The following is a 27120-nucleotide window of genomic DNA, read 5'->3' as shown; positions in this document are numbered from 1 at the left end:
CTAAACTTGAAAAATTATGTTATCTAATGTTACGTTATTGCAATTTACAGAGCGTAACTGTTACCCAAGGGTGTCCTGGCGCTGTGTGAAGTCCTACAGAGGCCCGCGGGAGAGAGACCCTTCACGAGATTACAAAGAGATTAGCCAAGTTTTTAAGGCCTTCCTAAAAGAGAATACGTTTGTTGTGGATCTAAGATGTAGCGGAAGGCCATTTCCAGGCCTTCGCTGCGCAGGCCACAAAACTTCTACCCCCCAGATAGCTATGCGCACTCTAGGGAACCGAAATCAGCTTTGCCTCTGTTGAGCGTAGTGGTCTTTTAGGTACATACCAAACAAATTGTTATTTAAGGTACTCGGGGCCGACTCCATGGAGTGCTTTGTGGACAAAGCACAGGGCTTTAAACTGAATCCGTTTTCTTATAGGCAACCAATGAAGCCTTTTAACCTCAGCCGAGATAGAGGCATATTTTGGTGTACCTTTAATCAATCGAGCCGCTGCATTCTGAAGAATTTGTAGTTTGTGAATGAACCCCTCTTGCAGAGTGAGGTAGAGCCCATTAAAGTAGTCAAGCCTAGACAAGGCTAGGGTAGTGATGACTGTTTGAATACTGTCTTTGGGGAGGTATGGCATTATTTAATTGCATGCTCTGAGAGTATAGGAGGTAGAGGATACCGCCGCATTCACCTGATCTTTAAAACTGAGTTTATCATCAATCCAGACCCCCAGATTTTTAGCTTTTTTGTTGGGTGTGGGTAGGGGACCCAGTGAGTCCGGCCACCATGCAGGAGTCCAAAAACTGTGGTCATTGCCGAACAGCACCACTTCCGTTTTTCCGGAGTTAAGTTTAAGACAGTTCTGAGCCATCCAGCTGCCTACGGATGACATGCACTTTTGGAGACGTGATGCTGTTCTCATCATTGACACTGGCAGTAATGACACTGCAATTTTGGTATCATCTGCGTAAGAGGTTAGGGAGAAGCCGTATGATTCAATAAGTGTGGCCAATGATGAGACATAGGTATTGAAAAGCGTTGGGCTCAAGGAGGAGCCCTGAGGGACTCCACATGGCAAAGAGAACGGTTTGGAAGAATATTCCCCTAACGTGACTGTTTGAATTCTGTTAGAAAGAAAGGATTCAAATAAATCCCAGGCGGTACCATGGATTCCAATCTCCCGCAAACGGTCCATCAATAAAACGTGATGGACCGTATCAAAGGCCGCAGAGATCCAACATAATCATCACCGCTTTACCTCCTAGATCAAGTACGCATTTCTCTCAGAATATCAGACTTTATTCTCACACAGCTGAGGAAGATTGTATGATTTCATCAAAAATGAACACTCATTTTAGCTTTTTGAGCAAGGGTTTTCTCTCAAACATGGTTCATCATTCAAAATACAGCAGAAGAGACATATTTTTCACTGTGAAAAATTACCTAACAACACATAATAATTCCTTCATTTAGTGTGATAACATAAAGACATTGTGATATTGAGACTAAAATCCTGTATCACCTTTATAAAGTATAGGGGGTAGAGGATACCACCGCATTCACCTGATCTTTAAAACTGAGTTTATCATCAACCCAGACCCCCAGATTTTTTGTTCTTTTGTTGGGGGTGGGTAGGGGACCCAGTGATTCTGGCCACCTTGCAGGAGTCCAAAAACTGTGGTCATTACCGAACAGCACCACTTCCGTTTTTCCGGTGTTAAGTTTAAGACAGTTCTGAGCCATCCAGCCGCCTATGGATGACATGCACTTTCGGAGACGTGATGCTGTTCTCATCATTGACACTGGCAGTAATGACACTGCAATTTTGGTGGCATCTGCGTAAGAGGTTAGGGAGAAGCCATATGATTCAAAAAGTGGGGCCAATGATGAAACATAGGTATTGAAAAGCGTTGGGCTCAAGGAGGAGCCCTGAGGGACTACACATGGCAAAGAGAACGGTTTGGAAGAATATTCCCCTAACGTGACTGTTTGAATTCTGTTAGAAAGAAAGGATTCAAATAAATCCCAGGCGGTACCATGGATTCCAATCTCCCGCAAACGGTCCATCAATAAAACGTGATGGACCGTATCAAAGGCCGCAGAGATCCAACATAATCATCCCCGCTTTACCTCCTAGATCAAGTACGCATTTCTCTCAGAATATCAGACTTTATTCTCACACAGCTGAGGAAGATTGTATGATTTCATCAAAAATGGCCTCTCATTTTAGCTTCTTGAGCAAGGGTTTTCTCTCAAACATGGTTCATCATTCAAAATCCAGCAGAAGAGACACATTTTTCACTGTGAAAAATCACCTAACAACACATAACAATTCCTTCATTTAGTGTGATAACATAAAGACATTGTGATATTGTGACTAAAATCCTGTATCACCTTTATAAGTTCTGCTTCTGGAGGACCTCCAAACCTGCCATTCCAACAATATATTTCAAAGAGAACCATGTAATGGCTGCCACAACATGTTGTTCAAATATGCCCCTTGATGTCAGAGTGTGCTCCCTCTGGCCCCTTCTATATTTTTGTGTTCATTTTCAGGATGCAGGGTCAATGTCCTTGGATCCTGTAATGGCTGCCACATCATATTGTTCAATTTGTGGACAGCCAAACAGGATTGACTAGTTCCCTTTAGAGATGCCAATTGGAGCATGTCTGGATACCAACAGTTCAGTTACACCTACTTTTCTAACCCTTTATCACCAACCCAAACACCGCTTTAAACATGAATTTCCCAAAAGTCGCAGAATGGATTCAGGCCAAATACCTAAAGGCATGGAGTATAGGTCTAACTTTTATCAAATTTGGTGTAATTCCAATCAAACGTATTTGGTTAAACTTCCAAAAATGTCCTAGGGGAATGCCTCAGGGAGAACAATGTTTTGGGACACCCCTTTTTTCTAGTCCTCACTTGAAAAATTACCTGAAACTTTCCAGGAAGTAGCTAAAGTGCATGACCCTTTTTTGGAACATTTTGTGAAACATATACCACTCTTTCTATGGAAACGCCAACCCAACTATAATTACTAAGTATAACTACACAGTTGTGACCACCACTGTGTGATGTGTGTGTGTGTATGTGTGCACATTCATGCATGTGCCTGTTTGTGTGTGTGTATATGTGTGTGTGAATGTGTGGGAGTGGGTGTGTTTATATTCATTTAAAAGTGTAAGAAAATGTTTCATGATTTAATGCGAAATATTGAAATGGGGATATTAACATAATAATACAGCTCCTAATACAGCTCCTAAATCAGCTGCAGAGTATTTCCATTGTCAGGACTACTTAGATTATGCAGAATTGTGGATATAAAGTCTTGGCGCTTTACCTAGCTTAGGTGCTGTGTAGGAAAATGTCCTTTGTGTATGGTCACACCCCACTTTTTGTCCCAATGCTGATGGATATGAGTCTGAAAATGCACTGTAGTAACTTGGCCAGGCCCCAGTGCCAGTGCTCTATCCCTAAGACAAACATGTGAATTGGTAACCCCAATTGGCAAGGACATTAACCCCTTAAAAGTCCCTGGTAAGAAGTAAGAACACCATGAGTAAAGGAGTTGCTAGGGCCTGGAGCACTAGTTGCCCCTCCCTGAGTGACCCAAGTAAATGGCTGACAGCAGGCCTGCCATTGCAGACTGCAGGAGCAGTGCAAACTGCTCAAACTAGAATTTGCCCTATCATAAAAGCAGGGTCAATGCACTATTTTAAATGTATTCCAGTCACCCATAATGAAGGCCTTCTAAGCCCAGGAGGTAGGGTGCATTATATTAAGATTTAGGACATATAAGTACCCACTTAAAAGTCTCCATAGTGGCTTTTCCCACTGAAAGCTACTCTAAGTGAACAGAGGTTGATAGGATGACATGTATTGGACACTAGGTGTTTTTGAGGTTGGCAGCACCACCAGGGTACTGCCAAAATATGCCATCTTTGGTATCAAACAATGTGCCTCATCAGACCTGACATGATTCTTCTGCCAAGGTCGATGTGGCATGCACCCACGCGGCTACCTTAGAGAATGTGTTTCTCCCGAGAAACAGTACAATTATTATCAACATCGGGTAGTTCTTCTGCCAAGTAGACACACACAGTTGCACCAGATGGTTAGGGTACATGTCGCTAGGAGATCTGAAAATCAGATCTTAATTCCCTCACACCCCTGTCAGGGTGTCATGCTTCATCATTGGGCGCTCATTCTGGCCGGCTCTACAATACCTGAAGGGCCTTAGGGCTTCTTTATCAGAGATCTTTTGATTTGAAGATGCCGTAATGATGAATGCAGGTGAGGGAGTTGCAGTGAGATTAGAGAGTGAGTGGTCACGTAAAATAGGCTCTGGTAACAAACAACTGATTTAATGAGAAAAGGGTACCAGAACTAGGAAAAAATGGTGGTGCTATCTTGTGGTCCTTAGGTACCATGGTTAGCTACTAGTCGAAAATGGCCACTAGTATCATGAGGTCAACATGTTTCATGCCATGTGAGCCCAATCTTTGGGTGCCACTTCTTCAGGACCAAAAGTCAGTTTATCCCCTATCGGAGCTGAGCATCCCCTCGATAGTCGAGGGGGACCTAATAGTGTATGCCTGTATCTCCTAATAGGGTGACGGTCAGCGATTCCACCTAAGAAAGGGAAACATAAGGCTGAAAGGAAAACAAGAGGTACACATTTTTAAATAAAGTTCAAGGTGCCACATACAAGTGCAATAATTTATATACAGGTGCAGTAGTGTATTTACAAGTACTACTGAACGGGTATCTGCTATGAGTTGCAGTAAGGTTATCACTCCTTATTATGCAGGGTACAGCAGGCATTGGATTCAAAATTAGAAAATAAAAAATTGCTTTTGCGCAACAAGTAGGTTGAGGACATCACTATGTGTTGTTAAAAATGCTGGCCATGTATGATTCACTTGGAGGATGTTGTGTTATTGGCATTGCAATGACTTACCTCAATTGAGGTTGGGTAATGCTTGTTAGGTGAATTGGAGATGAATTGAGAGACACCTTCATAAGACATAAGAGGAGAAGTATCCGTAGACACTAATTACAAACATTCTCTCATCGGGAATGTTACTGTTAGCAATAAGGCATTAGCGTTTGATGTTTCTACTGAGTGATGTGAGCCGTATTGTGAGATCCCTGCTGTGCATGGCAGTGATCTCAATAGTCAGACCCACCCTGATATGGCAAATCAAGTTGGAAATTTGTGCTCTGTTAACACAGGAAGTGCCTGTGATCTAAGCCCATGTAAGACATCAGCTCATATTTTTGAACCCAGGTTCGGTGTACTGGTGCAGTGAGTGTATTGGAGTGTGCTATCCACACTCTGGTGTATGTTACAGTTATTTGTATAGGGAGCCAGGATAGGGAGGAGCTGACACCTCATTCTAATATAGCCGCTGTTCAAAGAGGCCTGGATGGTGTGGTTGTATATATTGTCGACTGAGAGATTCAGGCTTCCCCGTGTCCCACCTGTAATCCGCCCCCTGGCACTGTTGGTACTGGGCTTTTTTTGTCTTAATTTTGAAGAAGCCCCATAGAGTCAGGTGTTTGGTGAAGAAGTTCACCAGTGAGCAGGATATACGGGCCGCTAGAGCCCCAAGACTAATCAAAAGCGTTACTGATTTTCAGTGCTGCACGTAATAGTCCTCGACCCCTGTATATAAATTATTGCACTTACATGGCACACGTTGAACTTTATTTTAAAATGTGTGTCGCTTGTTTTCCTTTCCACCGTATGTCTCCCTTTCTTAGGTGGAATCGCTTACTGGCACCCTAGTAGGGGATACTCGCGTACACTATTAGGACCCCCTCGATTATTGGGGGGGCCCTCAGCCCCAATAGGGGACAAACTGACTTTTGGTCCTGAGGAAGTGCTGCCCGAAGATTGGGCTCACATGGCACAAAACATGTTGACCTCATGTACTAGTGACCATTTTCGACTAGTAGCTATCCAGGTACCTGAGGACCAAAAGATAGCACCACTGTTTTTACCTAGTCCTGGTACCCTTTTCTCATTAAATCTGTTGTTTGCAGGTACCAGAACCTATTTTAAGTCACCACTCACTGAACAGGAAAGAGGAGACACCTCCCTCTCTGACATGATGGCTATCAAAATGGCAAATCAAACGATGAGCTTAAAATCATGCAGCACCTCTCATATGCAAGTTGGCTGCCTCACAGAGGAGGAAACCGCCCCCCACCCCAGGCACATTTGAACCAGGCAGGTGGGAAAATTATATAGCAGGAGGTGTACACCACCAGAAGTCAAACAACTCCCCTAGAGTGGACTGCCCAACCTGTATAGCCAAAGAATGTTTCTGCAATTTTTCAAAGTGGAAGACTATAGGGTTCTGGGTAGAAAGGGTGACCCACAACCCCAGATGGGGTCACCTCAGGGGCGTACTAACTGTAGGAACTAGCAACTCATTGGCTACTTGCTCCCACACCCTTTACTTCCCTATATCTATGATTTAAGGGATACACCTGACACCAGAACCTCAGTTCTGAACTAACTTGCATCAGAGGACAAAGTATAGACCCAAGTCTGCGGCAAAACGACTTGCACAAACCAAGAGAGGGATACTCTGCACCTGTGGCAACACTCCTGGATCTGCTTGACTGCAACTCATCCTAGCCCAAAGCTTGGTTTCCCCAGACAGAGGGACTCCTCTGAGAACCAGAAGCATGCTTAGACTCCCTTTTACTAGTGATACTAGTCACCTGCAGCCACAGAACACACCGGAACCTAAAAATCGCTGGCCATCGGGCCCACCGAGGAATCACCCAAAGTTAAATGGTCAAATGCATTGTATGAAATGTAGTTCAGACTTCGAGCTAATTTCAGGAAGCTACTGTTTTCCCCTGGACCTCCAGACGTCAAAATACCTTTCTGATGATCCTAGCGCCACCAAGTCTTGTTGGTCACTAACCTAACTACCATTACTCAATGCTGCATGAAGAGGAAACTCCACAGCATCTTCAACTGACATCAGCAGCAGCTCCGTTGTTGACTTTTTGCTTCTGTTTTCTTCCCCGTACCATCTCAGCGGTAAAATCAGCTCCCCAGTGGTTCTCCCTTCAGCACCAAGAACAGCCACGACAACTCTGCACCCAGGCTTCTCAAGCCAGATAAAATCAAACTGACTGTCTATGTTTGGTCTTGACCTTCACTTGGTTCCACGCAACTTGCCTGCAAGTGACCGATTGTCATTAATGTCATTTCCCATTGACTGCAGTGATAAAGTTTTACTGTATTGAAATGCACTGATTTCTTTTTCTTCCAAAATTCATAACTCCGGTTATACTGATCCACTTTTGCTTATTTTTGTGTCTACATTTATATAAAAGTGTGCTGTATTTTTATACATTTCTGTTGGATTTCTTTCAATTCGTGTCAATTACTTATCATCTTTGTTGGTACTCTGAAATGCATAACACATGTCCTCTAGTAAAGACTGACTGCTCTTTTCCCCACTACCAGAAATGAGCTAAGGATTTATTATTGTGGATCATTTTGGGCTATTGTGAGAGTATTGCATGGCGAAGCCTAACCGGCATAACCACATAATACTCCACCTTCCTATACGCTACAAGTAATTTTTTTCCCATTTGAGCTGGAAGCAGGATTTTTGTGCAATATATAATTTATAAAAATTTTGTGGCAAATTAAGATGATACATAATTATGCAGAAAACAGCCACTTGATCTCATTAATCTGCTCGCCCTCAACATTGCCTGGTTTTTAAATACAATATATTAATGAAAAGTAAATGTTGGACTTGCCCTTTCTGCAGGGTCTCCCCAAGCCTTTTGCCTTCACCCCACCTATTTTCCTTAATTCTTTTCTGTTGGCATTAGAACTCTGCACACTTTACCACTGCTAATCAGTGCTAAAATGCTTGAGCGCTCTCCTTTAAACATGCTAAAAATGTCTTACACCAGATTGGCATATTTAATTTACTTCTAAATACCTAGTAAAGTAATATACCACATACCCAGGCCCTGTAAAATAAATGCTACTAGTAGGCTTGCAGCACTTATTGTTCCACACCCTTAAGTAGTCCCTTTAAAACATGTCCCAGACATGCCATTGCACCCTGCCAGCAATTTGTAAGCTTCCAATTCAACTTGGAAATATACCCCCATTGTCAGACCTTAATCTGCCCTTTTAATACATATAAGGTATTCCTAAGTTAGGCTCTAAACAGCCCATAGGCCAGGGTGTAGTGTTAGTGAAAAACTCCCTTAGGATGACATTGGGGTTACCTTGTTACATTAAAAACGTCTAACTTTTAATTTGGAGCAAGTAGGAAACTCATGTTTTATGTCTGAGGAATAGCAATTTAAAATCTTCTTTAATGGTAAAGTCAGATTTCAAGTCATTATTTTTAAAATGCCACTTTTAGAAGGTTGCCCCCTGTTGTTGTTTTTCAACTTTTAGAAGGTTGGTATTTTTCAAACCTAAACATTTGGTGCCAGTCGCCAACTCCTGGCTGGCATGACTAGGTGTGAGTGGCAATTGGCCTCTGTATATTCCTCGCAAACAGCCACACATTAGAGGGATGTGAGGTGGAGCTGGGCACAGTCCCACTTGCACTTCAATAAGCTGTGCCCTGCTCTCACACAAATAACTTCTTACTAGCCTTTTTTGCCTGTAGCAGGCTGGAGCTTCCTGGCACTTCAATGGTGGAAAGCCCCCAAATGGTTCTCCTACTTCAAGGAGGGCACCAGATATAAAAAGGGGATCCTCAGACCCAATCTTCATTTCATATTTGGGACCAGCGGAAAAACTCTTAAGAGGAATGCTTGCTGCTTTTGCCTGCTGTGTACTTCAGAAGACTGCTTTGCTGTACCAAGAAGGACAATTCTGTTGCCTGAAGCCTTCTTTGAACCCCCAGATGCCTGAACGGTGGCTTGAGCTGTGCACTTTATCTTAAACCCAGGACTGCAAGAGTGGCTCCAAAGACTGGTTAGTTGGCCTTCAGATCGGAGCCTCAGGGACAGAAAAGGCTCAAACCATCTTAAACCCGCACCTGGACCCAGCCTGAGTGAGTCCTGGCCCTCAAAGTGGTGCTTCTCCCATCCTGGATCCTTGTAAGTGGTGCTATAGATACTGAGATAGTTCAAATGCAAAACTTGGGACTTAGGACATTTTTGGCCAAAACAGGTGCTCTGAGAACCGAGAGGAGACTGGGGCCTACCCACTTATAGATCCGCCCAAGGTGCATCGCCAGTCTGACTTTGCGGCATCTCCCACTAAGTTCCTCTCTGCTGCAGCAAATCCTGTTTAGTAGATCCCCACAGAAGGGGTTTACAGCTTAATGGAGCTCTCATTGGCTAAGGCCTGCAGCTTTGTCCTGCTGGAGACTTTCAACTTCAGCTTAAAAAATGAAACTAAGTGGGAAAGTAGGAATCTTTACTGCGACTTCATCCAGCGGTTCATCTTCCTCGTACATAATCTGTCTTGCCACTCTGAACTTTACCTTCTCAGACAGTTTTTTTGAAATTTAATTTAAGTCCGACGGTAAGTGGAGACCGGCCCAATCTACTTTATGCGTCCAAATCACGCTCCATTGCAGTTGACCATAACTTTCAACTTTGCTGCTGTCTCGCATGACTAGATGTCCTCGGTTGGGGCTTTGATCATTTAGGTGCTAGTTTAACTTTAAACTTTAACAATTCAGAACTCTGGTCTACTGATTAGATTTTTGCTGTTTTAGAGTCAAATACTTTTTAAAAATGTACTCTATTTTTCTAAATTGGTGTGGCATTTTTCTTGTGTTGTGATTTAACCTTATAACTGATTGGATGCTGCATAACTGCCTTCCACATTGCCTATAAGTGAAGTCTGACTATTTTTGTGCCAAGCTACCGGATGGTTAAGCACTGGTTACTTGAGAAGGGCTCACATTCTTCACAACCAACATCTCAAATTCTCACAGTCAACAAAGCACAAAAGTTCTAATTCGAATCAGTTCGTGTTTGTTTGCCAGCATAAAAAAAAAAAAAAAATTGTAATATGTATTATGGTTCCATATTGCCATCCAAGGTTTTATGTATTTTACATTTTGTATTTATATATGTTGACCTATTTTTTTGTTTATATTTGGCTTGTTTTTTTGTCTATTTTCTCATCCTATTTTTCTTATGACATTTACAAACCACTTGGTCTTTGGCCTTGTTGATTATGATATTACCAGAATCTAGAATAGAATAAGATAAGATAAGATAAGATAGTGTTTCCTGGCAGATAACTACTTTGCACCCAGGAGGCTCCATGACCCAAGATAAATACAAGTACAACTCTGATGATGATGCTTCTTCCGCAACAGTACTTGGATGTTTGTTTATGCATGCAGGCATGCAGCTACATCGCTTTAGTATTGTGCATGGCTGGAGGGAGTATCTCGCCTAATGAAGAGACATGATAGCCTGCAAATTGTATTTAAAAGTCAATGAAGTTCTAGGAAGCAAGTGTATGTACTAACCATCAGCCATGGTGATGGGACAGACTGGGAAAGGAAGAGGAGGGATGAAATTGAGGCACTCTGGCAAATATTAGCGGAATGTAAACCTCAGTCAGTCCATGGCAGTTCACCTCACTGGCCTTAATGCACCCCTGGCCTGGAGCTATAGTAACACATATGTAAGTTATGAAAAGAAAATGGTATGATTACAATGATATCATGTAACTGTTTTTATGTTTACAGAGAAATGTGGCTAGAGAAAGAAGAGAAGATTAGAAAAACCATAAAAGACGTTGTCAGAGGTGAACTTGCTGAGTCTCACCCAGTAGCTCCAGCTCTTTCTGCTCAAGCTGACTGCATTTTGAGTGAATATTGTCTGGAGTTTTTGAGCACGGATGAAAAGGGCTACTGCAAGGCCCTGAAAAGTATGTCTTCTCTGCTAAAGCCAGGTGGATGTCTCATAATGTCTGTTTTACTCAAATGCACCTTTTACATGCAAGGCAATTTCAAGTTCCCAGTCGTATGCCTGGATGAGGAGTTTGTGAAAAAGGCAGTAATAGATGAAGGCTTTCATATAAAAAAATTACAGGTCGCTCCTAGAATTATAAAGAGTTTGCATTCGATCACCGATTTTTCTGCTAAATTGTTCCTTTTTGCACGTAAGGAACAGGACAAGGAATAGTTCCGTAGGGGAGCATAAACAAAATGCAAGTTGAAACAAAGACATGGATTCTTTTGTGTTCTAATTGAGCTGTGACAGTGATTTATGTTAGAGATCTAATTTTCATATCCGCAAGATATTTTTGGAGTTTATCCAATATCACAACTTATTGTTGAAGGGCAGTTCAAATGATTGAATATGATTGTAATTTGATGTTAAATTGAACATTGATTATTATTCTTTGTTAAGTATCAAGAACTATAAATTATTCTGTGTCCTGGATATAGCAATGTCAGAGGTTGAGACTTTGGGGCAGATTTTAAAGAAAATTGTGCAATGCATTGCAGCAACTCTGCATTGAGATATAGCGCTGCTACTGTCATTCCCTGCACTCACACTTAAACAGGGTACCTAGCACCATGCAGACACCTTTGCAACAAAGTGAATGAGCCTAGCATAGGATATGTACTGGAAGGGGACCTTTTTATTCCAAAGTCTAATTTTGAAGCTTTTCCTACATCGTGTGTGTGCCGTACAATGAAGCACACATGCAATGTGGCAAAGTTTTGGAGACATTACACAATTTGTACAATTTAAAGCCTGTGTATTTATGTTCAAAACCTGTCTGTCATTGTTAGAAGACAGTGATTTGAGCAAAAATCTTGGGTGGTAGTGGGGTAATGCCCATGTTGCACCTATGGAACTCTCCCTTAATGCACCTAGCACACAATAGAACAAATTAGGCACAAAGCACTTTTTGTGTTACTTTAGGCCTACTTTGCAGATCAAAAAATGTTTTGCAATATAATATAAATACCATATCACAGTAGCAGTTTACATCAATTTTTGTGACTTTTCACCAGAACAAATTATTGCTGAATCTGCCCCTATCCTTATAGGGCCAGATTTGTCAAGGGATTGCATTGCTCTAGCATCATGCAGGGTGTCACAATGCCCGCACAATCCCTAAGCCAGATTTATCAAGCAACACAAGGCCAACTTGCATGGCACTACATTATTTGGTAAATGTGGAGCAATGCAAGGTGGCGCTAGTCGCTCCCTTGCGTTACTCAGACCTGGGAAGGCTTTCCATGAGTGGAGAGTGGGTGTTCCCAGGCATCCACCAATTGATTTTGGTGCATTCTCAGATTACTGGTAAACCTGAGAATACGTCAAAATGGTATACCTTCCAAGGGGAAGCACCACAATGAGAAATATCTTTTTTTTCTCCTTGTTGTGTCCTGTTTCTAAGTTTGGTGCACCCTGCAGCACACATAGAAATATAAAAATGCCTCTGAGGATTGTTTTTGTGCAGAGAGGTGCCCAATCCTATCTACAATGCAGGCATCACGGTGTAAGGGAGCCTGCATTGGCACAAGGCAACGTATTGTGTGCCAGCACAAGGAGAGGACAGGAATGCACAACATAATGTTGAATATGGCGCATTCTTCCCCTCCCACTTTCATGCAGCGCTGCACAGCAAGGTGTCTTGCTGTGTTTCACTGCGTGAAAGTTTGATAAATCTGCCCCATATTCTTTTACACCGTCCACTGAGTGCTTGGATATGTTACCACTGCAATCTAAAGTGAGGTTTGAGTTCAGTAATACACCAAAGTAAGAGCAATAGAGCCTAATAATGGATGCAAACCTAAGAAAACAACAATGCAACCATAATATAACAAGAAATATACACCACAACAACTTAATACAGGTCAGTGACGCAATGCAGTACATTAGCAACACAGAAGCACAATTTAACAACACTGCAAGATAGTAGTACAGTGAATACCAACAACATGAACAAACACAGAAACACAAAATATTAATACACCAAAACAAGACAATACAACATCAACCATTTGCAATATAATCAACATCATAATACAATGCACAGACAAAATGCAAAAAAATAACAATACAGTGGCAACAGAAAAATGCAACTTCACAATACAACAATACACTGGTACCAGAGATTTTACCAACTCAATATACCAACACAATAACACAACCCATTAATACACAAACACAAAGAACACAGCAGCAGAAATGTGAAATGTTGTTATGTTGTGATTGTATGTTCTGGTGTTCTGGCAAGTTTCATCATGATGTGTTGTGGTTGTACTGTTTTGTTTTGTTGTGTTGGTATGTTACATATTATTGTGGTGGTGTAAATATATGTTATGTATTATTAAATATGTTATTATTGTATACTTTCAGTGAATGTCATCAATGTATTTTCCGGGTCTCCAGGTTATTATCCTGTTGTTTAAGTGTGTTATGTTTGTGCTGCATTGTTGTGCTGTGTTTGTCTGTTGTGGTAATACATTGTTTTTGTGCAATTGAGTTGCATATTGTGTTGGTGGTGATTTATGGTGCTTTTGTATGCTGCTGTGTTTTTGTGCTGCATTATTGCATTGTTTTGTTATTTTTTATTTTACTTTTATGGTTGTGTTGCACTCTGGTGTGATTGTTTTGTTATGCCCTGGTATGATTTCATGTTCTCTTTTGCCTTGTGTTATGTCTATGTTTTCAAATATGTTGTGGACTATAAATAATAAACAGACCTCAGCACATACTGCAAAAGCAGCCGATTCCTCAAATATACAGTGACAAATAACCATGTATCACTTTCTAGCGAGGTATCATTCCAATGCACCAGCTCTTCAAATATTTAAGATATCTATCAGTGCCATACTGCAGCAGAGACAAAGCCCTAAATTAGCTGTTTTTGATTTTGTTTCTTCTCATTCTCCACTTAAAATGTGGCTAATTGTGGTTAATGTATACTAATTTCACCTGAAAAAGTCAAAAATGCAGAATCATCTATCCAGATCTCATTTTTGAAGTTATTTCATATTTTCTGCTGTCTATGATGTTTTCTAATTGTATGTCATGCTTGTGAAACTAAATAGGTACAATAACACACATCATTTGGAGCAAGTGTAATAATAATAATAAAATATAACTCATTACCACAGTATCATGGTTAAATGATTTAATCACTATTTGCAACATAAATGATTTGAGAACTTACTATCGCCTGTTTTATAAGTCCCAGTGACTTAATATAGGAAAGTGAATTTTATAGTCATGTGGCCTATACATTGTGATTTTAGCACAATGCACGTGTTTGACCCTTTGTTTCCTGCTTCTCATTAAATATCTTTGTTTATAACTACAATATGGGTAAACCAGCATAGCATAGAAGTTATGCAGATCTTTATTGAGTTAAATGCTATTTATTACAATCCTCAAGGGAGAAGAAGGGCTGCCTTACCCCTGAGGCTTTCTCTCTAATGAGTCTGGGCCGCTCGCTACACTCCGGAATATTTGTGAATAATACCAGCACATCATCTGGAATATATTATCTTCCATCTCCTTTTATATCCCAGGTGTTGGGTTATAATATTGGTGGTAGAATACTCATAACCCGTGCACAAATCTTTTATGGACGCGATTTTCAAACATATTTTGGAAATGTATTCCTGAGAGAGTTTGCCTACATTTGAAACAACAATTTCTTTCTTAAATCGATGTACTTCTTGGAAACTGCCACTGACTTTTCTTTTCAGTCAAATTTGATTGTTCATACATATGTAAATGTAACAGGTATAAATGCATGCTTGCAAAAATATTATTCTGATTCATTTGTAAAGACATTAAAACTAAAGCATATATTTGATAGAGACCATGCAGTTATTCCTATAAATTTTGTCAGGTAAAGCCAGGTGAATTTTTCTCATAGAAAAACTTTAATATTCTTTGTTTTGCAATTTGGAAGATGTCAAATCTTTCTGACATTTAGAATTTTGAGTGTGGTTTAATGCAGCACATGAGTAAAACCAAACACCATACGTTTGGTGTTTCCGCCTCCAATATTTCCTTTCAGCATTGTCTCTACTCTTTTAAAAATAACCTTTGATCAGGATTTATGATTAAGTTTATGTTTAGATTATGAGTAAGTGTTTGCTTTCAAATTAGGTTTGGAGTAATGTGAATCTTATCTTTTGGTTTTAGAATTTGCCTTTGGGGAAATTTAGAGTATGTCTGAAAACTTAGGTTTGAATGTTAAGATTACGTTTTAGAATTCTGAATTATAGTATTTAGAGTAGGGACTAGGTTTTGTACTTGTGTTTTGGGTAAGGTTTAAAGTTAGGGTTGTGATAGTGAGAACAGTATTATAAGTGTTAGCATTTGATGTCCAAATCATGTAGAATAGTGTTAGAATTAGGTTTATTTTTGGTTTAAGGGTAAGAGTTAGGTTTAGGTTTAGTAGTCGATAAAGGAGACTTGTAAGATTACCTTCAGAATTTGAATTTAGAACAGACTTAGACTACTGGTTAGGGTTATTGCTGGGGTAAGATATTGATTAGGTTTACTATTGGGGTTTGGGTAATGGGAACAATGAGATTGACTGACAGGATTTTGATTTTGAAATAATTTAGAATAATGTTTAAGTTTAGAATTAGGTTTAAATGTAAAGTTATAATTAAGGGCCTGATTCAAAGTTTGGCAGATTGTTCACTTTATCACAATTGTGACAGATATCCCATTCATTTCCTCCATAGGATTAGTGGTGGGTGGAACTTGTGGAGTTTCACTCTGTGGATTTCCATGGAGTTACATAAAAACTCTGAGAAATTCAGCGAATGGGCAGAAAATATACAGCTCACACTGCCCACGCTGTAAGTTAGCAGCAGTAGTGCAAGCAGCGCTGGTAATAAGCTCAAATGGCACCATGCATTTCACAAGAGCGCGTGGCCATTTGAGTTGATTTTGCTGCCGCTCAAGTAGAAAATTTACTAGAGCGGCAGCAAATCTACTAGAACAGCAGCCCACTGATACCTACCGCCCACATTAGAAAATCATGCTATGGAATTCCTAATCTTGCTTCGCTTGCATTTTCTGGAGCCTCACAGGAGAAACATTCTGGCACAGAGCAATTAGTGGAATTTGGCCAGAACTCTGCGTTAAGGAGTAACGTAGAGTGACCAATTCCGCGGGTGGAACGGAACATCAAAACATTCCACTCACCCTTAAACAGGATATAATGCATTTTTGGTAAACCAGACAAGATATCCATCACATTTGTGCCAGATTAACCCTTCCATCAAGCTCTAAATGAGGCCCCTAGGTTTAGTGTTAGGGGTGTTGGACGCAATAAGATTAAGCATTAATATTTGAGTTTATAAATGATTTACAATAGGGAGTTGGGATAATGTTTAGGGTTAAATTAAGGACTTTGGATTAGGTTTGGCCTAAGAATTAGTATACAATTAACAGTTTAGATAAGATCTCCTGTTTTGGTTAGGATTGGGTTTCTGTACTGGATTGTACAAAGGTCAGAATTATGGTTATGTTAGCTTAGGTGAGGGACAATTTACTTTATATGTTCAATAACAGGAATACATTTTAACATAGTTGGCATGGCTTTATGTGTAGCTTTAATCCAAATGTTTGTTCTTATGGTAACTCCATATAGGGTTTTCCAGAATTATATTCTTTACAATGGTATAGTTTTTACCATAAAGATCATTTTGCCCATCTCAGCACCACCTTCTCCTTCATGCAGTACACCATAAAGGCATGTTCAGTCTCAAAATGAATACAATGGAGGCCTGGGTATTTATAAGTGCCATGGATGAGATTTGTATGTTTTTAACAATGAGGAAGCGATGCAGAGATATAGGGCATTGAGTAGTTGTTTGTTGGTCGGCTGCACTCAATTTGGTGCCCAATTAGAGATGAAGACATGATGAGTTTAAGAGGTGAAAGGGGATTGGAGCAAAATGTAGATCTTAAGGGGATTGGAACCTATTCATGCACATTGATGTTTACTGCACTGATAATCTCCTCAAAGTTGCTTCTATTTCATATACACTGTTCTGAATCAAACATTAATTTCACATTAAGACATTTGGCAGTTTGACAGTTTTTTTCCAAAAAGATACTGACTAGTTTGATGAGTTCCAAACATATTCATCTCATGTTCAAGGTGTGTTATCTTTTGGCCCATTTGACAAAGTTAATTTTGTCCTAGACATGTTTACAACCATGCACTGGCCTCTGGACGCGCATCGCCTAGAACCAGTAGCTGAATACAAATATCTTGGAGTCTTACCCGACAGCAAAGGCTCTTACAAACCCCAGATGGGGGCCCTGAGGCAAAAAGGTATCACAACAACATTAGCCATGAAGCCCCTGGAAAAAGCACTACCAGGCCTGACTTAAGATCCACTACTGCAGGTCCTCCAGTATAAGCTACTGCCAGTGTTAACCTACGGAAGCTAGCTAATTAGAGGGAGGTACGCAATTGTCCCGCATAAAATCATCATCAGTGCCTATAAAACAATCTTCCACCTCCCAAACTACACCTACCCAGCACAAATATGGCTAGAATTCGGCCTACAGAAACAGACCATAGCCAGAAGGGGGGTATTCATAAAAAGATGGCATAAGATCAGGGGAGCAGAGCAAGGGTCACTAAACTCAGATCTATTGGCTGAATTGTCACATCGGGAAAACTCATTAGCCAGAGAGTACCTCCTAGACTCCCTTTCAAATTTAGGCCTCACTAATTTATGGACGATCCTAGCAACTCATATGAGCTTCAAAAAGGCAGTAACAAAAGCCACAAAAGCAATATCCCTAATCGACGACAAAACTCCTCTGGCGAAAAGGGCACACGGCTATACTATTCTCAATGATTAGACAGTCGTAAAACCACAACCATACCTGAGAGCAGGAATCAATTTTACGACTAACCCTGGGTGGAGTTCACGGAGTTGCGCTACGCGGAACTCTGCGAAGTGCAAAAAAAACTCTGTCACACTACACGGAGCTCCGCAAGTGGCGGAGTATGATAGAAAATGGCGTTTGCATAGATTGCACAGTGCTGGATGTATCTCCGCACTGTGCAATCATTGCGAACGGCACCATGCACATTGCAAGCAGTCCCTGGTTTACTTTTCTTGATGTTGACGATCGTGAATGAGGAAAAATCTCACCACTGGACATACTTCCAATACTCCCACACCTAACTCCCTGGAAAAGGAAACCCAGAAATCACACCTGCCATCTTTGCGTAAAAGGAAGTGAGGATCTAGGACATATAATATGCATCTGCTCAAGCCTACTGGACGTCAGAAGGGCAACACTCCACCCACTTCTTCAATCACAAAGGAATTAGGTCCTGTAGCCAGGCAGTGAAGCTTCAATCTAACCTCCACTCAACTACATTGCCACTTCACAAGATACCTCAGCATAGCAGAAAGGAAACTGGCCCAAACGCCATCTTACAATGAAGTGATAGGTGAGCAAAATAACAGCAGGGCAACAAGTAACCTTAACTCTCCAAACATGAACAATCCAGGCTGCATTAATACCTTTTTAAACCATTGAGATTGCCATCAATCTATGCAATATGCACACATAACTCCTGTGCTTGAATTGATAAGTAGAGCGTTCTCTTGCGGGAAATCTTTAGTAGTGTCCAATAGGTGCTGTAATCAGATTGGTGTTCTACTTATTAAGATTAGGCCATCCGTGTACAGGAGGTTGGAAAAGGACATGTTTCCAAGTTTCAGAGTGTGGGATATACTTTTATCAAACGTAGCTGGGAGGTCAGTAATGAAGAGGTTAAAGAGGGTAGGAACTAGGACAAAGAAAAAGTGTATGTTTGCACAAGGAGCTAATTTCTCCCATTGTAGACTTTACTGCTGTGGAGTGCTCCATACAATTGATCAGAAGTGCTTGGGAACAGTCATGTGAAATTCCTTGAAATACAACTGGAAACCTGCATACCATGTTGCTTTCCAGGCATATGCAAAAAGAACAATTGATGGACAGAATGCAGAAAAATGTCATACATTCACCCCAGTACAGAGATCTGGGCCTAAATCAATCTTTTTTTGCTCACCATGCCATTCCAGTTTGAGCCCAGCCATATGCAAATCAGTCTTGACCCTGTGCCTCATGGGAACAGTCTAGCCCGAACTGCCAAGCCATGTCTTCCCTGGACCGGAAACAAGCTTCCTAGGACCGGTTTCTGGCATTTCAGCCGTCTTCAGCCAGGCTTGCTTGAATCCAGTGGCAAAGTGAGCAAGGGACTCACGTCTGAGCATACCCTGCCAACTTATGGCGAACAAAGCAAAAACCAAAGGAAATGATGGACGGAGTGTTGAACATTGCAAGCACTCACCCCCAGTCAACTGATCTGGGTTTAATCCATCACAGAATATCAAAGTCAAAAGATTCTGGGGCCAAAATATTGAGGCTTAAATATAAAGAACAAAAATATGGTGAATGTAAGCTTATATATTTAAAAAAAAATTATTGGAATCAATTTACAAACAAACATAAACTCATGATTGTCCTTGTCTTAAGCCCGTTTCTAATAGGGTACTATGGTATAAAAACATTGAGCATTCGTCATGAATAATACCATAGATGCATGTAGGACAAGGAAGGGTGGGGGTAATGTAGGGGCGAAGGGGGAATGGAAAGGAAGGCGGGGAAAGGTTCTTCACTCACATACTGTTCAGTTGTGATGTGCACTCATTGCGTTGGAGATGGTGCTGCGCTGTTTTTTTACGATTGGCTCTATAGAGGGCAATGGGACCATAGAACAATTCAACCAACCCATCCTCCTGCAGGCCAGTATACATAAACTTATTTCCTATCACCTGGGCCAGTGGGGAAGGGGCTTCCACTTGTGCAGATTGATTGATGGGTGAAGAGGCCGGGAAGGGCTGATGTATCTGCCTTAGATAACAACAAAAGAATGTAAGCATATATAGATATGCATAGGATTACTATACATAGCTTCAAATATATTTACCCTACAAAATATATAACTTTAAGGTATTTATAAGAGGAGTTACAACCCTCATATAAGCTACCCACAACATCTGAGCCCTACCAGAGAGAGAAGAGACTGTAGCTCTGATCCTCCTAATACTCTTGGCAGCCTTCGATACAGCCTCCCACTACACACTCATCACAAGGCTGAACAACATAGAAACCCAAGGAGCCACTCTCAGATGGATTGCCTCTTTCCTCACCGGAAGAACGCAAAACGTCTGTATACCCCCTTCACCTTCAAACCCAAGAAACTCATCTGTGGAGTACCTCAAGAACCCTCGCTCAGCCCCACCCTCTTCAACATTTATATGACACCTCTGGCCAGTGCCGTCAAATTCCACAGACTCAACATCATATCCTTCCCAACGAACACAACTGATCCTCTTCCTCTCTGAAGACACCACCAACACTGTTAGAAATTGGGTCTCTGGTTTGCAGAGGTATGCACCCAGTCCAAGTAAGGGCCACAATCTAAGTCAGGGTAAGTCAGATACACACCTTAAATTAACCTGTGCTCACTCTCTTTTAGCTTGGGACTGAGCAGTCAGGCTTAACTTAAGAGGCAATGTGTACAGTATTCGTACACCACACACATAGTAATACAACGGAAACACCATGGAAAATACTCCACATAGGTTTAGAAAAATAGATACTATTCGTAGGAGTAACACAAGCACAAAATGAGAAAAATCCAATAAGTATAATTGGAGTTATGAATTTTTTAAGAATAAACCAAAATCTAGTGCTTTGAGTTACTTGAAGTTGCTCTGGATCAGTGTAAATCCAAAATGTAGGCTGATCGCTATGGAGTGCAGGCCGCCTACAGGACTCATGCAGGTCCTGCTGAAAAAGTATCTTGGATGGAGCAAGCGTCGACGTCAAAGACTCAACGCGAGGAGTCACCATGTCAATCCCATGGATGGATTTGAAGTGTTGGTGCCGACCTGCGCAGTCAATGAAAGCTTTGTCAGCGAACCTCTTTACAATGCATGTGCTGTATCATCGTCGAGCTGTGCTGTCCACTGAGGTGATATCATCGATTGGGCCATGCGTTGGCATTGAAGGACAATGCGTCGGCTCCGATTGATGTGAAGTCATCACTGCGTCAATTCTGATGGTCCTGGACAGCAGAAATCAGCTTTCAAGGGCACAGGACTCGATTGGTACCACTTGGCAGGGCAGGACTCGCAGATGGTAGAGTACATGTGCTGTTGCAGGGTTGGGGGAAGTCTTTTATGACCCTGAGACTTCAAAACAGGGGGAAAGCTAGCAAACCCTTGGAGCCTCTATGGGTTCAAGTGAGATGGGCCAGTCCTTGTCCACAGCAGGGCAGACGTCAGCAGGCAGCAGGACAGCACAGCAAAGCAGAAAAGATGTTCTTCCAGAGCGAAAGTCAAGCAGAGTGGCAATCGCTGTAGCACAGCAGTCTTTACTCCTGGAAGAGTTCTTCACAAGTCCAGTAGTACACTGTCTTGGTAGGGTGAGACCCGTAGTACGTATAACCAGTTGTACCTTTGAAGTGGGGGTGACTTCAAAGAAGGGTCTTTGAAGTGCTCACAGGCCCTTTCTTCCCAGCCCTCGCTCCAGATTCTGAGTAGGAGGTAGTCAACCCTTTGGGTGGGAAACAGGACATTTCCTATTCAGGTGTCAGTGTCAGCTCCCCCCTGTCTTTCTGCCCAGGAATCATACTGCAGATTAATGCAGATGAGTTCATCATCACACCCACCCTTCCTGGGTTTGTGGATGTCTAGAAGAAATAAGCAAAGTGTAACTGTCACACTACCCAGACGTGTATTGGAGACAGGCTGCAAGGCACAGAGAGCAGAGAAATGTTCACTTTCTAAAAGCGGCATTTCTAAAATAGTAATGTTAAATCCAACTTTACCATTAAATAGAACTTATCATACACCCTCCAGAGATACGAAACATGATGCAGCTACTCCTTTCCCAATGTTAGCCTATGAGAAGAGTATTCCTCACAGTAGTGAAAAATGAAATTAGCTGTTTGTCAGCAACAGGTCATGTAGAACTTAAAGATGCATGTGCTACCTTTTAGTTACACAGCACTCTGCCCTTAGGGGTACCTAGGTCCTACCTTCGGGGTGACGTATGTCTAATAAAAGGGGCGTTCAAGGCTTGGAAAGTGGTTTGAAATGCCAAGTTGAAGTGACAGTAAACTGCATACACAGGCCCTGGAATGGCATGCCTGAGGCAGGTTTGAATGGCTTCTTGTGTGGGTGGTACAACCAGTGCTGCATACCTACTGGTAGCCTTTAGATTACAGGCCCTGGGTTTATGGTATACCACTTTACAAGGGACTCATATGTAAACGTAAGATGCCAATCATGTATATTTCAATTTCACCATGTTAAGGGGAAAATCACATGCACTATAGCACTGCGCAGCAGTAATAAAGTGCTCAGGGTCCTAAGGCCAACAAAAAGAAGGTCAGCAAAATAGGAGCAGGAAAGCAAAAAGTTTGGGGGGGACCCTTCAGGAAGGGCCATTTCCAAACAAACACCAAGATCAACTCCCACATCTGCATGACGGACGTCACTAACTGGATGAAGGACAACTGCCTGAAGCTCAACATGGACAAGACAGAGGTACTGATCTTTGGAAACAAAAGCTACCCATGGGAAGCATCCTGGTTGCCCCCAGAGCTCAGACCTACTCCTATCCCAACTAACCATGCTAGGAACCTAGCCACCATACTGGACAACAAGCTAACCATGACGACTCATATCAACTCCGTCTCCTGCTTCTTCATCCTCCACATGCCTCGGAAGATATTCAAATGGTTACCCCAAAGCTCAAGATGCACCATCACCCAGGCCCTCATCTCCAGCCAACAGCTCACCCCCTCCGACAACTACAGACCATACACAATGCTGCAACCAGATATGTCCTGATTCTCCCTAGATAAACCCACATCACCCCCACCTCAGGGAACTCCACTGGCTTCCTGTACATAAAAGTAAGCTTGGGCAAAGCACTACGCTACGCTCGCGTAGTTTGCGAAGTTTGCGCTACTTCGCACTACGCGAATTGCACGTAGCACAGTGCAAACACGCGTAGCGTAGTGTTGCATAGTGCAGCGGTCTTTTTTGCTTGCTCGCGGTCCTCAACGTCAAGTTGGTGACCGCGAGCAAGCAAAATTACATCCTGGCGAGACTTTTTCCTCGTTTGCGATCAGCAACATCAAGTTGGCGTTCGCGAGCGTGGAAAATAAACCTCCCAGCGAGATTCTCAACGCGAGGAGGTCATGTTTCTCATTGCGAGTAGTCGCATATGCTCGCGAACGCTCGCGATGAGAAACAACCAGTCCGCGTTGAGAAAGCTGCTGCTCGGGTAAAAATCTACTCGAGCAGCAGAAAACTACAGCTCGCACTGTGCAAGATGCCGTTTTCAATGATTGCACAGTTCCGGTTGCTTGTCCGCACTGTGCAATCATTGAAAACAACATCTTGCAGAGTGCGAACATGTTATTACGCAGTTCGCGAAGTGCTACGCGAAGCTCGCGTAGTGCGAAGTGCACTTTGCGTAGCTTCGCGTAGTGCTACTTCGCGAACTACGCCCAGGGTTACATAAAAGATGCCAGTTTAAGCTTCTGACCCAAACAAACAAGGCCCTACACAACTACGCATCCGCCGTCTTGAATCACCACCTGAACTGCCATCAGCCCACCAGGCACCTCTGCTCCACTTTCCTTTCTCTTACCCTCATCCTCTGTAGCAACCTGGCTCTCTATATAGTGTACTAAAAAGAAGTACAGTGTGCAGAGAGTCCAGAGAATCCCCAAACGGTATGCAGAGGTAAAAGCAGATAATTCTGATGTCCTTATGTGGTAGTGTATGCAAGCAGTTAGGCTTATCAGAGGGTAGTGCTAAGCATCTGTTGTACTCACAGAGGCAATAAATGAGACACACACTCAATATTAAATCCTAGACCAATATCGATTTTTATGTAATTTTTAAGACCATGAACACAGTTCTAAGGCAAGTACTTTCGGAGTTACGATTTTATATCACTTTTGTGCACAATTACGCAAAATTACGCACCATTGAAAACATTGGGGAAAAAGTAGAAAGATGCATATAAAATCAGGCAATGCTTTCACAAAGTTTACCTTCTGGTTTTGGGTCAATGTCAGGACCAGGCCCAAAATTCCAGCAGGTGAAGTTTGGGAGCAAAGTCCGGTGGGTCTCATTGGAGGGAGTAGGTCACCTGGGCTTGGGAAACTCGGGAGAACAACTGGTTGCTCAATGTCGGGATCAGTGGGGCCGGTTTCATGCGTCTTGAGGTCCTCGCAGTCATTAGCAGGCAACTTGTACAGACACTCTTGGTACAGCCGGGCCACTCAGGAAGTGGGTCTAGGGTGTCAAGATGTCCCTCGATGATTACTTGCTTCTGGTGCTTTGTGAGTCCGGTATGGACTCTTCTACTTAGTTTTTGCCACTGAGGGTCCAGTACCCTGGCTATTGGTGCATTGCAGCTCTGGTAGTTCCTGGTGACTCCGCACTTGGTGGGCTATCAGACCTGTTGCAACATTTCTTGCTTTGGTGCAGCATTGAGGTCATCTGGGAGCAGCAAGTCAACAAACCAGACTTCGCGGGATCGGTTCCAGCAGTTTGCAGGCGAGTGATACCTTAACTCCAAGGTAGCTTCTCTGTGATTTCTTGAAGGCTAGAGGTGCTCCAGAGTTCTTGAAGTCGTTTCAGGTTTCAGGATGACCCAGCAGCAGCGATTGTCAAGTTCTTGGAGCAGCAGGCAGGGTTTGACATCTTCATCTTCTGCAGCAGGGCTTCAGTTCTTTTGCAGCAGGTCTTCTTTGTCCTTTGACAGATAGTAGCCAATGGGCTACTTACCTTTAGGGTGTCTACACCCTCTAGTGACCAGTCCCTGGGAGAAGGGGCACAACTCTGGACCTGATAGGTTGTTTTTCCACCATCCCAAGATGATGGAATTTCAGGAGAGGGGTTCACATCGCCTGCCCCCCCTTGGAGTGGTTCAGGCTAAGTAGGGACCCTCCTCCTCATCTAACTAATTTTTCTGCCTTTCCTCCCACCAAAAGTGAAGCAGGAAAGGGGTCATGGCATCCTCCACTATCTGGATTTTCCTGGGTTGGATTTCAGAGGTGGCATCACCTTTGAAGCATCCCTCCCAGAAAGGCCCCCTTGCTCTGGAGGAGGAGTGAAGCACCAACGCCCAGAGCAGACTTTGTCTCTGTCATCTGAGAGTGCTGGCTCTCACCCCATAAAGTCAGAAACACATCCGGTGGTGGCAGATGGGTGAAAGCAAGCCAGGGACCACACCAGAGCTTCTCTCAAGGGTCTCCTGTGTGAATTTATTAATAAATCCAACACTGGCATCAGTGAAGATGTATTAAACATATTAGAAATCGGTCAGGCCGTCATGAAGCTAGGAAAAGTATCCAGCCCATGTGCACTTTATGGCTCCACTGTGCACTTACAACATCTCAGAATAGACTGGGCATTGTAGGGTCATATGGGCCTATGCTGATATGAACTCACATAGGATATAGTGCACCCTGCCTTAGGGCTGAAGACCTGCAGTTGGGGTGACTTACCTATATCTTATACAGTGTGTGGGTGGCATGGCACACAGGTCTGTTGCAATGCTTATATGCTTTTTTACTTTTTATTGCACGCATAAATGGTTAACATGCACCCTCGCCAAGTACTCCATATTACATAAGTCATGACATGTTCCATAACATCATTGATAACATCACTGCAAAATATGAAATGACATGATTGATTTTGATACTGTGCATGGCACGGGCATGAGTTATAGTTACGTGAGATAACTATATCAGGTGAATCTCAGTGGTTTTGTTCATGTAATATGAAAATGGTATGTTTTAATTGAGATTTTCACCTAATTTCAAAGTCCCTTAGACATTTAGCTCTTTTGGTGAATTTCAAAAGTTTTTTATGCAAAGTAACATATTTGTACTATGCCTAACTATACCATCACTTTACCATTTGTTCAGTAATTTTTCACATTTTTAGTGTAAAGTAACATGGTCATGACTGAGAGGTGTGTTGGTTTGGACTCAGGGCCTGCCCTATGGCCAGGCCATGCACCTAACCACCCATGGGCACCCAACCCCCCACTGGCAGCAAGCCCCATTGCTGGCCTCATGGACTCAATATTCAAAAAAGAACTTCCCTTTTGTATTTATTAAAGTTATCCAATCATGGAGTCGCATAAGCTATATTGTGAACCCGAGATTGAAAATTTACAGACTATCGCACCACAGAAATAGGATATGATATTTTTATTCTTATTTCACAATTTTATTTTACAGTATTGTATCCAGGACTGCTTGGAGTTTTGCAGTCACCATCAATAAATAAAATTCATACAATCCCAAACTATAAAGATACACATATTTAACATTTCTAATCAGTGATTGCACATAATAGAATTTTAACATATAATAAAGCACTTAAATAAAATGAACAGTACATAAAGTTTTTTAAAAATATAAAAACAACAAATATAATTTTGTCCTCTTGTCGACGCGTTTCGGTGTAATATCTAATATGTAACACCTTCTTCAGGACCAACACATTAAAACAGCTCTCATTATCGGTTAAAAACAATCTATAAAAAAGGAGGATACACACAATTAATTTACATATTAGTGCTTATAGTACTGTTTCTTTATCTTCGGGTCACAATATTAGACTGTGGATATCACAATCCACCAATGCATTGTATTATGTTGCATAATGTGCTTAATCATACGGTACAGGGAACCTGTACTTTATACTTATCACAATTGTAGAAGCTAGGTGCAGGGACATGTGCAATTTCCCGCCCACAAGGTTCTATTAAAAATCATGGTGGAATCTCGGAAATGATATCAAAAGGTCTCCTGGGGTAAATGTACTCGTTCATTTGCAAAAGAGACACACAAAACATACTAATTATGCTAAAAACACATTCCTACCTATGTATGGGGTGTGTTAGTCAAATTACCCTGTGTTCAATTCATATCTAATTATTATACTTACACTAAAGTGGGGCTTCAATTTCGTTATCAAAGATAGCCGAGGGAGAGTGTCTCAATTCACTGCATCCTAATT

General features: G+C 41.9%; 1 protein-coding gene across 2 annotated transcripts in view; it reads left to right on the top strand.

Moving 5' to 3' along the window:
* Nucleotides 1-14120, top strand: part of LOC146861581 (indolethylamine N-methyltransferase-like) — a 49023-nt gene extending 34903 nt beyond the window's left edge. For both annotated transcript variants that reach the window (XM_085645971.1, XM_085645970.1), the window contains exon 3: nucleotides 10723-14120. In XM_085645971.1, the coding sequence (XP_085502097.1) occupies nucleotides 10723-11161 (439 nt within the window). In that variant the 3' untranslated portion in view covers nucleotides 11162-14120. The remainder of the gene's footprint in view (nucleotides 1-10722) is intronic.
* Nucleotides 14121-27120: the final 13000 nt, after the last annotated feature.

Source organism: Triturus cristatus, chromosome 3_1 (genome assembly GCF_964204655.1).
Source record: "Triturus cristatus chromosome 3_1, aTriCri1.1, whole genome shotgun sequence".
Lineage (NCBI taxonomy): Eukaryota > Metazoa > Chordata > Amphibia > Caudata > Salamandridae > Triturus > Triturus cristatus.
The sequence above is the reverse complement of the archived record's forward strand: the minus strand, read 5'-3'. Positions and strand labels throughout refer to the sequence as shown.